General features: G+C 39.2%; 1 protein-coding gene across 12 annotated transcripts in view; it reads left to right on the top strand.

The window, feature by feature from the left end:
• The window catches only part of TCF12 (transcription factor 12), a 172832-nt gene that overhangs the window by 36032 nt on the left and 120421 nt on the right, over nt 1-16379 (top strand). For all 12 annotated transcript variants that reach the window (XM_054078231.1, XM_054078230.1, XM_054078229.1 and 9 more), the window contains exons 4-5: nt 11100-11173; nt 14739-14807. In XM_054078231.1, coding sequence (XP_053934206.1) covers nt 11100-11173; nt 14739-14807 — 143 coding nt within the window. The remainder of the gene's footprint in view (nt 1-11099; nt 11174-14738; nt 14808-16379) is intronic.

Here is a 16379-nt window from a genome sequence, read left to right as displayed (position 1 = left end):
TTGAGAGGTGGTGGGCTGGCTTCCCTGGCCCTCCATGCAACCCTGACTTTGGCCTTGTCTGATTCTCGTGCTCTCTTCTTCATTTCTGCCAACACTGGTGTTCTTGGCCTGGCAGCGAACTACTTCTGTGAGCTAATCTGGCCAGAAACCAGGGTTTTCTTTTTTAATGGTTCCATTTTCTACTAATTTCTTCCCGAACTGGTTTACTGCAGAACCCTACAAAGCACTGGTGCTGGTACGAGGGAGGAAGATGGAAAAGCCGGGCGGTGGGCAGCAGGGACAGCAAGTGTTAAGGGAAGCAGGATGGCCTCCTTTGGGTGGCAGCCAGCCCTTAGCTGTTAGTAAGATAGGCCTGTGTTTGTATACATAAAACTTGACTCATAAGCTGTTGTCTGGCAATGATTCCTGCATCCAAATCCCTTGTGAGGGCTTGGGAAACGTGGCTTGCCGGTTTGAAGGCTTACTTTGCAGGAGGGGATTTTGTACTGCAGCAGCTTGCACGTTGGCTGATGGGGCTCCTGGACGATGATTCCCTCTCAGCAGTGCTAGGGAGCTGGAGGGCTTCAGTTTCCTTCTGCTTCTTATTCTTACTCACCTCTAGTATTAAACTTATTTATCCTAATTTTAATGTAAAATCACTAGTTTCTGTGTTCTCCTAAAATACCCCTACTCATCTGTTCTCAAAGTGCAGGTTTTACAGGAATAGGGTTGTGAGACTGTTTGATGCTTTTGCAGAAGGAGACACTTTTAAAACATCTGAAGAGGAGGAATTAAGAAACAATAGTTAGTTATTGATTGCTACTTGCTTTTTGACTACAGGCTATGCAAGTTAATGTCTGGAAGTGTTTAATACTGTGTTATTGTAGGAAGGATAATTGCCAGGCAGGGGTGCTTCTCGCTGCAGGAAGGCTGTCTCCCATGTTTTATTGGCTCCCAGCACTGTCTGGCTATAACCTACAGAACTGCTGTAGCTGCATGTTTGAAAAGCAGCAAGTTTTTTTTCAAAGTGCAATTTGCACTTGCAATTTGTATTTTTAAAAAAAAAAAAAAAAAAAAAGCAAGAGGTGCACTCTGCTGAAAGCAACACGTGTCAGTTCCAGCTCTAATGTTGTTAGAGAAGGAAGGCAATTTAAAATTGGGTTACTTGTGTATAAATTCCAATTGTAACTTCTTCATCAAAATTCTGCTTCTGAAATGACTGGTTTCTAAGAGCATTTTATTAGGAGTGCTTTAGCTCATTTAACGCATGCTGCTAGAAAAACATTGAAAACTCAGATTTCTATAAGAAGTGTCATATCTAGGGTTTAGGCCAAGGAGAAATGCTAGGCAGTCCAGCCCAACTATGGAATATTAAATGAAAAGCAAGCAGAAGAAGTGGACAGAAGAGCAGTGAAGCCTTCAAACAGAAAAAAAAAAAATTCTTACTTTTGGTTAAGAAGTAAGGTTGGACAAATCTCCATGTCCTTGCTAGCCAAGATATTTCTAGACTCATTTCCACCACATCTGGATCTCACCAGCTTTAGCAGTTATTTTCTGGAACAGGAAAAATAAGTTATTTTTTTCAGTTAGTGTGATACTGCTATAAGTTCAAAATAGTTGGATGTTTCTACTAAATTAGCAATGCTAAGCTGTGGAAATTATTCTTTCGCTTTTAAATACCACACTGCTGAACAGGGAATTGACTGGTCTAAGCTGTTACTTCTGTATTACCAGTCCTCTAAAGGTGGAATTTTGTTGTTGGAAGGTAATCTTTCTAGATTGATACGCTGTAACAACATGGATTTTCTAGCAGAAGAATGCTAAAATGTGGGTGATCCTGAAGTGCAGCAGAAATTAGTAAGTCAGCTCATACCTTTTGCACGTGGAAGAAGAGACTAGTAAGTACAGGTGTCAGGCTTCAGTGGGCTGTGGTGAGACATCTTGTCCAGTGGGAGCAACAGCCTCTCTTTTACATAAAGGGAAAGAGCAGAAACACCTAATGAACAGAAAAGAATGTTTTTTGGGATTGAAGGTCAACTAGGCTCCCTCAGACGGCTCAGTTGCTGCTACTGCTATGTATTAGTGCGAGGCCCGTTAATATCGGGCAGCAATCTTCTTCCACCTCATTTGTTGATGTAGGAGACTGCACTGTATGGTATCAGCTTTCCAGCTTTGTGGGCACACGGGCGTTTGCTGCCACTCACACCAAGGGAGCTGTCAGCACGGAGCCTGCCTGCCTGACTCAGCAGGCGGTGAGCAGCGACGAGCTTGATTCAGCAGATACTTGGGCAGATATAGTGATGGCTGGGAAATGTAAAGAGATTTATTTCCTTTGACAGAGAAGGTCACGTTTTCTTACTTTGAGAATGATGTTCAAAAATATCAATAAAACCTCTGTTGAAGTATTGGAAGAAATGTCTCAAAAGTTTCTTTGGGTTCTGGCTATGACTTTTGGAAGTAATGGAATAACTGAGAACTGTTGGTTTTGGGCCTCTGCAGAAGGAGAACATCTGGCAAGCGCTTTACTACATTCCAGCTAGCTTATGAAGGGGCAAGCACTAGTTAGCACAAAATACATAGTGGAAAAAGTAATTCTTAATACTGCAGGCTAATGACAACCTCCATAAGCTCAAGTTTTCGACTGTGTAAGTGTGGATAGAGATGCTTCTTGGAAGGTTTTCATCGTTTAGATTAAACGTTTTTTCTCTGTGCCTTAAATAATAGAAGAAAACACATTTTGCTCTAGCCAGCTGTTCTAATGGAGCGAGTAGGTGCTATCTTCGCCTTGGACAAACCAGCTATAAATGTTTGCTGTATTTGTTCTGTTTTCTCAGATGTAACTTAGAGCTAGACTACCATGTCTCTGTCTTAGATGAACAGATGTGCAGTGCTTGTTTATCCATTAAGCATTCTTTACCATTTAAATACTGAACAGGTAAACTTTGGTGTTAGAGTTAAAAGATTGTTTAATGCTGACATGTTCATATAATAGACACTTTTCCCCATCTGAATTAAAAGAGCCAGAATTCTCTTATGAAGAAAAACTTGTGTTCACATAGCCCCGGATGTGTAACTTCTGCTTTGCTCAGTAATAAGAGTTCAGTCCTGTGGGTGAGGCTGTTAGATGTGCTCTTCAGAACAAGTAATTGCAAGAAATCTTCTTCTGAGATATGCCTGTCTAGAAGTAAACCTGGAAACCTTTCAAGCTTCTTTGTATTCTACATGCCTTGTTTTATGATAAACATAAGATGTTAGTGTGTTGTTTTAATGGGAGATGCCCTAATGATGTTAATAGATAGCCTTTAGGTTTCAGTGGTGTAGAGCGGCAAAAAGATTGATACAGAGGTACTATGAAGCTTAGCAACATGTAAGTTTTCTTCCATGTACACCTAGGAAATGGCTTGGTCTAGATCTGCTGAAGATTGGGCTCAGACTTGACTGCATATCTGTAAATAGCTTCTTTCCAGTCAGAGAAATGTAAATGTGCAATTGCCTTGGCATTTCCTTGGCTGTACTGTGTACTATACTTGACATTTTACTTAGTGAGCCAACATTTTAAGCTTTAAGATGCAAGCTTTTTGTCTGATGCTTTATTTCTCCTCTGGTTCACCTACAGGTACTCAGAATACTCAGAAATTCAAAAGCTATGGTGTTTCTCAGAAATGTATTTTTCAGCTTTCTTTTTTCCCTCTTCTGCTCCTAAACCTTTTGGTGTATCAGAGGTCTCCCTTTCCTTAAAAGGCTTGGATGTTAATTAATGCATTAATGATCTTCTAAATATCAGTGAAGCATTTTAAATTTGTTGCAATTGGATATTTTTAGTTTCTATATAGATAAAGATGCACGGCATTCAATGCTGTGGTGAGATAAAGACCACGCTGATCTTGGAGTTTGTTTTTCAGGAGTGTCAAAGTTCACTGGATGCCTTGTGGTGCAGTAGATGACAGAGAGCACCTTTTCTTCATGTTTTTCAACACATTGGGAAACCTGCCACACTTGTAGTGTGTTCTTTGCTCGTGAGAGCTGGCACCTCAGTTACACACTGTGTAATTCCGATTGTATTGCGTTCTGGTGCCATAGCTGGCAGTTTTCTGTACTGTTCCAATACAGTTGATAGCAGTAGCTGTTGACTGTGAAGTTATATTTGAACATTTTTGGCCTGGTGTGTGCGGTCTTGTGACACTGGCCTTGATTTGGTGTATATATAAATATATATACATTTTCAAGTGTGTGGTTATATAAAGCTGTTGAGTCATAACTGAAGTAACCACAGGAAAACTTGCCAGTAGAATGGATTATTGTGATAGCTGCTGTCGCGGGGCTGAGACTTGCTTGTTAGAGCTGTTCAACCTGATACTTCATGGTTCAATACAGAGACGAGAATAAGCAGCATGATGCAATTTAATAGCAGTTTAACAGTGTGTGTGTTTGCATGTGAAGAAAAGCTCTGGGTTGTATCCGTGCTGAAAGCTTGATCTCTAAACCGGTTTGCTTTATTCACATTTGTAACCGCAGAGGTATAAAAATATTCTCAGTGTGCGCATGCATGTAAATATCACTTACATACAGGATATAATTTGTGAAGATTAGCATTTTAATTTTTTAAATAAAACTTTAACCTTAAATTGGATGGAAGAATAATAGTAAAGCTAATAAAGGGAAATATTTTTTTCCCTTTAGGAGCAAAATTAGCTTTACTGTGTAGTGCTCTGAGCACCTCCATGGATTTGTACAAAAATTTCTTCTATAAAAGAAACCTAACAACTAGTTTAGATGCTGATTTTTTGTTTTCATCATTAGTTTATGCTGAACTGTTTGAATAAGCATACAAAAAGATGTACTGCATGCAGCATATTACATACACTATCGTAAGTATGCTCTCCTCTTTGAGCTGTACCTGGTGTCTTTTTGCTGGCAAGATGAGCGTAGCAGTGTGCAGCTTCCTAGTTTGGGACAGTTTGGGTGCGAAATGCCAGTTCCAATTTTATTTTGAGCAGGTTTTATCGTATTTAAGCTGTCCAGGTCAAGCCAGGTCACTTGGTGTGTTTGGTGACGTGATTCAGTGTGTAGGAAGCAGAGAGCAAGAGGAATGAGCAGCAGGTAACTTCTGACATTTCTGTAAGAGCACTGTTATTGCAGGAATTATCAACCTAATGCTGTGCTTCTTGGGGAATACATGGGCCTTATTACAAGAAATGAATAGGGTTGCTTGTGAAATTAAGTTAAAAGTAGTAATTGCCTTTTTTTAAAATAGCAAATTGTATTTAGGTAATGAGTGGAAACAAATCTAAAACATACTCGGTAGTTATGCAGGAACCGTATTACCAGTACTGACTTCTGATGGTAATAGGCACTGTTAAAACAAATTAAAGCTTTTCATCGATTTTCCTGAACTGGGATGATTTTCTTCCATTTTTTTTCTGTCATCATACCATGTAAGTCTTCTGTTAGAAAAAGTTCTTCCAGTGTACACCCTGACCTAAGAAAATAGTGTTCCTGCAAATAATTTTCCATATTAAAGTATGGATTTTAAACAGCTTTCCATAAAGAGAGAATTCAATTTGCTGATGTTTTAGGTTGCAACTAATTCTTATCACCTTCAAGGTTAGTTGTGGTCTTGTCCAGGCAAGTTGTGTACTTGCTGTACATTCATCTCATTTGAATCATTTTGCTACAATGAAATTTTAATTGTGATTGCTTATGCTGGGGATAGACATTAACTTTGTGTAGCATTATCTTACTGTGTAGTCTTGAAGTAATTTTCGCAATAACTGGCATGGCAGGTGTTTGTTCTTTCTTTGTCAGATAATTGTGCTCTAGAGTTCTCCCCATAAACAGTGTTTCAAAAATGCAAGTTTATTTATTTACTACTATTAATAATCACTCTTGATATTCTAAACAGATCTTACAAACTGATCTTTGCAAAGGAAAATGTTCAAATGGAATCTAGTGTTTTGTGGGTAATAACGGCGAGAACCGATGCTGCCTCAGGGTGGCTTTGGTTGCTGCAGCTCTTCGCTTTCATTTTTTGCAGCTCTTTGCTTTCATTCATCTTTGAAATGTCTGCCCATGGATGCTGGTAGTTCCCGGGCTCAGCTCTCGTGGTTGTAAACCTGGCTGGGCCGGGTAGAAAAGGATATTGAAACCAATGGTTAAGCCAGAAGAAATCTCACTTTTGGACCACGCAATGGATTAAATGTTCAATCTGCGGTTCTGTGGTTCAGTATAGGGAGCAGCATTGTGCAACCTGATATAATTATCTCGGGAAGCTTCCTGAAGGACTTCTGGTGTGCAGAGTTTGTACCAATCAACTCTGACTCAAGAGAGTGTTTCTATGAGATAGTGCTTCCATTAATGTTCTTTGGAGCAAAAGGTGCCGAAAGGGTTATGGCTCTGCTACTGCCACTGGTGCCTTTAAAAAGCATTTCTGTTACTGAGGAGGAACTTTACTTTTCCGATCTGGAGGACTGGGGGGGTGACTTCGTATCCGTACACTGTAAGATAATAGGTACCTTCTCCAAGAAACAGTATGGACTGAGATTTGGAGTTTCTCACGATGTTTGTTTCTCCTGTCCTTGAAGTCCTTTCCCCTGCCTTTACTTTGGGAACAGGAGTGACTGGGGAGAAAACACACTTTATATAGTTTGAAGTGAAAGTGGTTGTCTTCTGCTTATTGATTATGTTGCATCTGAATTTATTCCAGTAGCATTTAAGTGGTTAGACTGTCGATAGGTTGCCTGGGTTTAATTTCTTCTCTTAATTTGATTAATGCCATTAGCTTTGTGTATTTTAAGCCCACCACATGACATCTATTGTCAGAGCTGCTTTGATTTTGAGTGTGTCCACATCCGCTGTGTCAGTGTGTTGTTCTTCCCTAGCAATAACCGTGTGGAACTACATCTTGTCTTCACTTGTTTATCTGACTTGCAGATTTCAGGTACTTTGTTAGAATACAAATTATTTTATTGTGTTATTAAAATAAAGTCTGTTATAAAATGAAAAATATTTTCTGTTTGGACTCAAAAAGAAGAGGCTTAAGATGAACCTTAACCTATTGAAATTTAAAATTTGTAGTTGAGCTGCTACTACTTCATCAAATAATATTACTTTTTGCATCCCCTTACTGGGAAGTCTAGACTTAAAATATAATTTTAGATAATAATTTGTGTTGTACCTCACAATAGACCTCTGCAATATAGGATCTAAGGGTAGATTGATTTGTTTGGGTGTCTAAGATGCAAAATGGAATCAATGCTGTTATGGTTTGTGCTCTAGGTTTTCTGTAATTGATTTCAGTTGTTGAATCTTTTCTGAAGGAATATCATTGCTCTGAAACAAAATTGGATAAAGGAGCTATAAAAGATAGAAACTCATACCTTGAGTACCTAGTATAACAATCTACAATGTGATTTTTTTTTTGTCAAATTATTTATTTGATCAACATCATAGCAGATGGTAACCCTATAAAGTATGTTATCTTGTTTACACAAACATTAGAGCCTGTGTCTCTTGAAATAAGTTTTAAGTATGGTCTTTGTTTTAGACCAGCAAGAAAAACAACTTTCATTTTGGTTTGATTGCAAGATCAAATTTTATTAGATGAATGTTTGAACCATTTTTTTCAGAACATAAGTAACAAAGTGAGACTTAGCCTGTGTTCTGTATGAGCTTGAAAAGCTCATAGCGCCATCTTAGAAGTGACATGAAGCAAAGCCGTTTTAGAATTCAGTGCATAAAGCCAGAAAGCAGCCTCGTGACTGCTTGGCCCGATCTTGCTGAGGTGAGTGAGGAACACTCAGGCCTTCCTGCGGCCTGGCCGGGGTCCCGGATTTGGGCTGGGCTCTGTCTGCTTGGCTGGCCAAGGGCAGGGCCGATGTCCTGCTGGTCCTCCCTGGGGCAGTGGTAGGGAGTGCAGCCGAGGTGCGCGTGAGCCAGAGCAGCCGTGGGCTGCCAGCTGAATCTGCTCAAACAAAGCCCAATTCCTCCCCCATTAAACTACGGCATATCTGCTGTACGAGGAGCTGATTTTAATTGAGAACTACAAAATCAACTCATGAGTCATTTCAATTAGTTTCCATCCTCAATGCCAACTAAAAAAAGGAAGTGGGGTTAGAACCTCGTTACACTTCTGTCTGCCTGACTGCATGAATCGGTCTTATTAGACCTTTATAACATGCTGGTTTTGGATTTTCCTCTTTTTTGCATTGCCTAAACAAATTGAGGTATTGCAGCCTTTCCCCGTGTAGCATGTTTTTCGGGGCTCGGCTAACTGTCACAGCTTTCCTGTGCTTTTTAACATCCATGATGAATTATTGGATACTGGAGTTGGACAGTGTGTTTCCTGGTGGAGCGGGTTATAGGAAGGTGGCAGTCCTGCCAGTTCCTCCCTTCTGTTCTGTGTTTCCCAGGAAAAAGCTTGAACCCTTGATGTCACTTTTGCTTTGAGACTTTATTCAATTTATTGCCGTAGATGACTCCTGTGTTCGTTCTTACTGTAAGCTCTTTCTCGCTTCAGGCTCTCCTGCCTGGAAGGTGTGTCTTACGCTCCCGGTTCATTCACATAGAGCTGCCTTTGGCTGTTTTAAACCACACATTATTTGTTTGTGCTCAGCCTGCTAGACTTTATCTGGTCTTTGTCTCTTGCAGCATTTGGTTGGTTTTCATCTGTCATTGGTGGAAAAGAACATTAACGTACAAGCCAGAACCTCTTCCTTGAGCAGCTTTGTAGCCACGTACCTGATCTCCTGGCTGAACGTTGTGGGCTGCTCGGTCCTCTGCTCCTGTGGCGTGCACTGTGTTTGCAGGGGCTGAGGGCAGCAGGGGGTTCTTCTGGGTTAAAGCGGGGTGTCAAGCAGCAGTAAGCGGAATACCAGTGTCCTGTGTGCAGCGTAGGAAACCCTGCCTTGTAGTCCTCAAGGAGCTTCTAAAATGTGAATCATGGGCCTTGGGTGCAAACTCTGATTTGGTAGGTCTAGATGCCACCTTGTTTGGGGCTTGTAGGAAGAGAAAAATTGCTGCATGAATAAGTGGAAAAAGACGCCTGGCAGAAAAAAGGAAGTGTGTGGATACCCCTGACTATTCGGACTGTATTGGCCTTTTTCAGAAGGAAGAACTCTGGGAACTATTTAGAAATTAGTTTTTCTCTGCTTCTTAAGCCATTACAATTTGTTTTAGAGTGATTTCTTTAAACAATTTATTTGCATAATGCAAATGGTAGAATTAAACATGAGAATTTCTAGCTGTATGTGTGGTGACTTAACACAACCTTTGCGTAAGTCCATATTTCCCACTGACTTAAATTTTTAAATGACTTAACGTGTTTTACTGATTTAGAGGTCATGCATCTAAACACTCTGTGCATAACCATAATTTCCTAAATGGGTTGATAAAAATGGACCATGTCTTAGACTTTGTCTTGCAGTAAGATATTTTTTTTTTCTCCTGGCCCCCCCTACATGCCTCCTTTGAAACTAAAGCAATGGAAGACTTGTTATGATAATCACTGGATTACTAGAGCTGTTGTTTCTGGCAGAAAAGAGTCAGTTGTGCCAAAAGATTACTTTTGCCTTTGTCAGTGCCAGCCACCACTTTTTACTCAGCTCCTGGATCAGTTACAACAAAACAACAACAATGCTGTCAGCTGCAAAATGCAGCAAACTTCCACAAACTGCTGGCTCGGTAGAGAGGTGGGTTTGCATTTTCAAAGAGCGTTCTCCTGCCCCGAGGATCTTTCCAGCAGTGCATTGAAGGTGTCTATGGTTTTTATCTGGGTGATTGCACTGTACTTTCAGTTTAATGCGTCTTGTGAGTCTGTCTTTGTCACAATGGTGTTCTGTAGCTTCAGAGAACACATCTCTTGAGGAAATATTGATTAGATTCCTATTATTCCATTTATTTGCAGTTATTTACAGTATTTCCTTGCATTTTATTGTATAGCGTGGTCAGTTTGAGATAAATGCAAGGATGTTGTATAGTTGCAATATAAAGTTAGTGTTTGGGGATGATCATAGAGACAGTAACGTGCTCTCAGCTCTGATGTATAAATTGCAGCACTTAGTTTTTATTTATAAACTCTGACATTATTAAGCTTCATAAATAGTTATACTACACATCACAGGATGACTTTATGCTGTATATCAAATCTGTTTAAAGAGAAGATTGAGTGACAGGGAACTAAATAGCCATGTTTTATAGGCCAGAGTGCATGGAAATCTGCAATTTAGGATGGAGATGTTCCACCTGTTAAAAAAATCTTGTGATACAGATCATCAGGAACTAATTACTTGACTGGTAACCTTATCCTATATGAATTTCTTATAGGAATTCATGTACTTTTGCAGTTAGTTGGAATGTGGTTTAGAAATGGTTTGACCAATCAGCTTTCAATAAAATGTTATTGGAGAAAGCGTTGGCAGCAAACATTTTAATTGTTGGCTAGGTAATACACAGGATATGTATTCTGATACTGAGTCTGAAGATCTCCCTGTTTTTTCCTTCCCCTTTCTCTCTTGAGCTGTAACCTGTATTTGCATAAAGGGAACTGATTCTAAAAGAACCGTTATAAAGATTTCTGTTTTAGTAGGGCAGACACCGTGAGTGTCTGTGGGTTTTTTTAAGCCATTAAAATATAACCAGTCCATCTTGCCTTTTCCTCCCCTTATGCTAAAATACCCCGCATGTCATGTAAAGACCAAGCAGGGGAAATGATTTCATGCATTTTACAGTACTTAAGCAAGACATGAGAGCAGAGAGTAAATAACAAGTATATATTTCGCAGTGTGAGGTGCAATGTTCAGGCTGTGCAAAAAGCCAGGCTAACATCATTGTGCTTGTTTTGTTACTCATGCTAATTTCTCATGGATTGGGTAGGGCAGATGCTGCAGATTTGCCAATCTTCTTGACTTTTTATGCTCCTGTTTTCAGCAGCTGCAGGTGTCCAACTGAGTAGGTTGCTTTGCAGCCAGCCTCATTAACAGAGAAACTGTTCATCTTAAGTTCTGTGTTTAGAAAGACAGCCTTGAGTGTATGGAAGCGAATGAATTTGCTTTCAGGTTGCATCGGAGAACATTGTGCTTCTGCTATCTTTTCTTACAAGTCTGTATTTTTCTTTTTATTCCTAGGTATGGATGAGCGAACAGGTGCCACATCGTGGGGAACAAGCGGTCAGCCAAGTCCTTCATTTGAATCTTCAAGGGTAAGGTTCCCACATAATAATTCATAGTGGAAGTTTATGGGAATGTACAGTGAAAATCATCAGATGATTTGGCAATTTTTTGCCAAGGGTAAGCTCCTTTAAATATACAATTAGCATCTTTCAGAGACTTGTAACGACTTTAGTATGCTGCAATAAAGATTCAGGTTTCTAAAGGTAAAAAAAAAAAGTAGGTGAAGAATTAATGAAAATATATGTAACTGTATACTTGCCTGAGGAGAATGCTTTTTATTTACCTTATGGTCAGCAAACGAAAACAGAAGTCATGTTACTTAACTGGAAGCGGATTTATTGGAAAAATGTAGGTAATACTTGTCTCTCCATTAACGTTAGCCAGCTATAGTATGTGCTCTGTCATAATGCTGAAGAGAGGCTTTTCTTTCTTAAGATCTTTCTCCTGTTCTTTTTGCAGCTTTGTCCGTCTTGCTTGTTGAGCTAAAGGTTTCTGAGAGTATCCTAAAATAACATTGTCTTTTTAAAACCCAGCTCAGCGGTCAAAAGCTAGCTTTCCCCTTAGTAAACCACATTCCCTCTCATCTGTTCAATTTTCATTTTATGAGTGTCTACTCCCTAAGAAGCCAATGAACAAAGTACCTAATGAATTAATTACTAGAAATACACTGTGTAATTGATGGGCCTAGCCTAAATCGTCTGTTCTGATTTCAGTAGCCTTGAGCCAGAGAGCTGGGTTAGCTCTTGCAGCTTTGCAGCTTTCTCTTGCTGTGGAATTAAGTAGGTAGACTGCAAAGGCTTGTCGAGCTCGCTGTGTATTGTTAAAAACTCTGTTGAACTTCGGAAGGGAACAAAATAAAGATCTATTATGAAGTCCTCGTTTTTCCATTGGTCTTTGGTAGATAAATGCTAATAAAAACATAGAAGAACTTGATGTGTTGCACCAGTATTTCTGTGCAATGTAGAAATTGGGTATTCTTTTAGAACGTCTTGCATAATTTGAGGCAGGAAGCTCAGCCTTTAGATGCCTTTTCTACATTTGAAATGGAATCTTATTAGGCAGCTTTAAGTAACTCGTATTCTTATTGCAACTGTTTGTGTTTTGACACTCATTTATGATGTTGCTGGTCAATTTTAGTCAGTCGTGAGTTAAACTGACCTAACTGGAACTTGAGCTTGTGATTTGTTGGCTGTGTGGCTATGTTAATCACACTTAGTTTTTTTCATGTTAGTCAGCCAGGTAACAGTGTAACAATGTAAAGTCAGGGTGCCTGTTACCTTGGTAATTTGTTTGGTGGTTGCTTGTGTTTGTTTTTTTTTAAACTATAATTGAAGATCACAACTAGAAAATTTAAACACTGGTCAAGAATCAAACCCTCTACAAACTATACCACTATTCCCTGAAGTTGATCATAAAGGCGGATGTTAGTGCTGTCTCAGAGGTACACCGGAAGGTGGAATCATAGGAAGAGGTTGATACTATTTCAGTGAGTTATAAAGAAAAGCAGAGCAAGTGAAAGTTTTCCTTGAGCTCTGTGGAAGGCTTTAGTAAAAAGAGAGTTGTTAAACTCTTATACGTGTCAGGTGTCCCTCTCCCCTCAGCAGCTGCAACTTGGACTTAAAACAGCTTATATTTAAAAAAAAAAGAATAGGGCGTAAGAAGGAAGAAAAAAAAGACATTTATCCTCCCAGCAAATAATTCTTGCTCATTCATATTTTATGTTAGGAAGTTTCAGCTAAAGCCAGTTGGGCTCTGACCCAACTGAATATGTTGTTGAGAGTTGAAGGAACCTACCCCCAGTATGTTCTTGAGGTATTTCTTCCTCTGCTGGCGAAGTGCGAAGGGCTTTTTTCTTGCATGCTAGTAATTTCAGATGATACTGGGAGTTCATTCTGAAGCACTACTCATTTACAGCATGAGATAGTTTGATTTGTTTGGTTTTTTTTAAAAGAAAATGCGTTCATTTTTGTTTAAACTGGAGCAAACTGTTTTAATACTTTTTTTCTTAATTCAAGCTAAACATGTTATTAAAGTAGGCTTAATTTTAGAGACTTGGCAGTTAATACTGTCTGGCTTTTCTGGTAAATTAGATGCTTCGAAAATACTGACATGTATATTTATTTCCCTACTTGTATTTGTGGCTGAATTTAATGATTTTATGGTTTGGCTTTGTGTGCTTCAGTATAAATTTAGGACAAGAGATGACCAAATGCTTACGTACAAACTTTCCTAATTTATAAACTAAAATTGCAATATTCAGGTTCACCTCTTCCCTCTGTCACCCAAAACAATATTTTGTATGTTTTGTCTCCTCTTTAAAAAAAGAATAATTTGTTCCTTTAGTGTTGAAGTGGTAAAGCTTTTTCGCTTTGGTAGGGGATTTTTTTTCTCTAAGGGCAGCAGAAGTCATGAGGGCTGGGGGAAAATGGTAATCATCCTAAATTCTAGCCAAAGGTTATTACACGTGGAGTATTTTTACGTATGTGTCTTCCTACCCTAACTTCATTTCGAGAAACCCGCTAAATGTTATAAATTTAAGAGCGAGTCTCATATTAGTGCAGAGTTTGACAGCAAACTGCCCATAACATTTCTCCATGGGGTCAGCTTAGTTGTGAGCTGTTGGCTTTGCTGACCTGAGGTGCGGCAGTGGGTCCTGAGGGGCTCGCTGACCTGGTGGGTCGAGAGCCCGCTGTGGCTGGATTGCAGAACCTGGGCATCCCCTTGGTGTAGTGACCTCCATGCCCTGAGGAGGATCTCTTTGCAGAAGGGAGGCCTGTCGCACAGCCTTAGAATAGATAGTATTGATGTGAAGTGGCTGTCCAAAGGAATTTGGAGGGTTTGGCCAAGGAATGGAGATCTTTGCGCGGGCTTTTAGTACACCGAAAACTTTGATAGTGGGAGGGGGAAAAAAGCCAACTTTCTCTAAAGGCTCTGCATGAAGCAATAAGGAATGTTTGTCTTGGTTGTCAATATCTTTAAAAGAAAACCTGATGCTTTTTACAAGAAAACTCCACTCCTTGTTTTTTGCCTCTGAAAAAGTGATAAACACCAGAAATATATACTGTTTCTATATAGAATTAGTGATGGTTCAGAAGCACAAATTAATTGATCTCGTGGCCATGTTCTTCTGCAAAAAGTAGAACAGAGGAAGTTCTCGTTTGCATTGAAATCACTGAAAAAGCACTGGACTTCATTCACCACTTTGCATGGATAAATTTGAGGTAGTATGTATGGTCGTTGTTTTTCTGGTTTTCTTTCAACTAGCGAGACACATTACTGGTTAAGAATTTTGAATAAAGATTCTGACTGTTACTTCTGTGCTGCCAGATCAGATGATTCTGAGGGCGAGCTAAAATGGAAGTGTGGGTCCACATTGTAAGAATATAGATCCGAGTTTCTCGGGAGGCAGGGCAAATGATACACTTAGCTTTCTTACATTCTTAGGTTGTTCCTTGTGGGAATTAACATAGAGTTTAAATAAGTTATAAATGTCTTTTATGTTCAACTTTAACTTAAAATTCCAGTGCTTTTTCCATAATTTCAATTTAGAATGTTATTCTTGTCCTAATGATTTTTACTACTTGCTGTTTACAGGAAAATGGCAGTCTTCATGGAAAAAGCTCAGATCTCTCCACAGACATAGAAAAGTTGAAACCTCAAGAGGTACCACTTATTCTTTTGAACCTTGTGTGTGATTTATTTTTTTTTTTTAATGTTTATTAATTTTTTAAAAAAATCTGTGTGCAGCCTATTACGAGAGTTTTCCCTTTAAGGTTACAGTGACCAAATTCTTTAAGAATTGAAACTGTTGGCCCAGTATTGGCTGGAATTTCCAAAGACATAAAGATAAGCAGTTCTCAATGAAATAGAATTGGAATTTTGTGGTAGTTAAGTCATAGCTGTTAAAGGCTAATTAAAAAGGATGATGGAAGAGTGGCTGAACAGATCTTTTCCTGACTCCTTGCTAACGTCTGTTCAGGTCAGTGTAGATAGTCTGATTGTGGCCAGCAATGATGCTGAAGGGAAGAGTGTAAGCGTAGGGCAAATACTTTTGCCACCTCTACTGTCGCACTCTCCTGGCAAAGCCCAGTGCTGAGAGGCTTAGGAGATTTCCTAAACAGAGCTGATCTTTCAGACATTGTTCTTGTAGCTGAAGGTGGGCTCATTCTCTCCAAGTTCTGAATTTTTCTGACTATGATCACGATTTTGGCAATAATTGCACATTTAGTGGCAAAACCCCCAATGTCTTTGTCTTTAGTGTGCTGACCAGTGTTTTAACATGATTCCAACCATGTTCCTGTGTTCTGAATAGTAATGACTGGTTGTTACCCATGTACTTAATAATAACTCTTTTTTCCACAAACGTCTTTATTTTCCTTGCCCCTTGTACGTGTTTCCTCAGCCAAACCAAAGGATCGACGTCTCCTGGACTTGGCTTGTATAGTAACCCCTCCTAGCCTGTGGTTAGTTCTTAGCGCCATGCTATCAGTCTTTCAGCTTCTTTGGTGTAACTTAAGCGTTAGGGTGATCACGGATGCATGCACTAGTCAAGATGAGGGCATATCAGCCATTTCTGCATGATATAACAATACTTTTATTCTCTATTCCTTTCTTACTTGTTCCTAAGTCTGGCATTTTTTGACTATCACAGAGCTCTGAAGCTGTTTCAGAAAACTGTAGACAAATAATAAGATATTTTTGCTTACCTTCTGTGGTAGTTAACACATTGTTGTGGCGTTGAGGTATTTTTTACAACACTTATTTTTTTAACGTGTTTCTTTTGTGTTTACTTACACCAAACTTTATCTGCTATTTTATTGACAGTTTCATAAAGAACTTGTTTCGCAACTCTGCACTAACATGTAGTTAGAATGGTTTTACAATGCTTTTGTTCACCCACTCCTTTTGATTTTTTCATGGAGTTGCTGAAGAACGTTGGTCTCGGTGCAATTTTAGGGGGGAGTGGGGAGAACACATTGGTAACTTCTTTTAACTGTGGAAATTGGATGTATATTCTTGTGCTTGGGGCGGGATGTTTATGTATTTTAATCTTTTGATCAGTAATTAATTCACAAAAGATCCTTCTCTTGTATCCCATAGCAGTGGAATTTATTTTAAGACTTTCTGGTAATACTTTATTAAAAGCTAAAATATTGCTATTAAAATATTGTGTTGAATAACATCGGAGTTGGAAGGGCTGAGAATCACTGCAGACTTGAGAAAACCTTGTACGAG

Source organism: Cuculus canorus, chromosome 12 (assembly GCF_017976375.1).
Source record: "Cuculus canorus isolate bCucCan1 chromosome 12, bCucCan1.pri, whole genome shotgun sequence".
NCBI classification, from domain to species: domain Eukaryota; kingdom Metazoa; phylum Chordata; class Aves; order Cuculiformes; family Cuculidae; genus Cuculus; species Cuculus canorus.
Note: the sequence above shows the minus strand (reverse complement) of the source record. Positions and strands in the feature narration are given on the sequence as shown.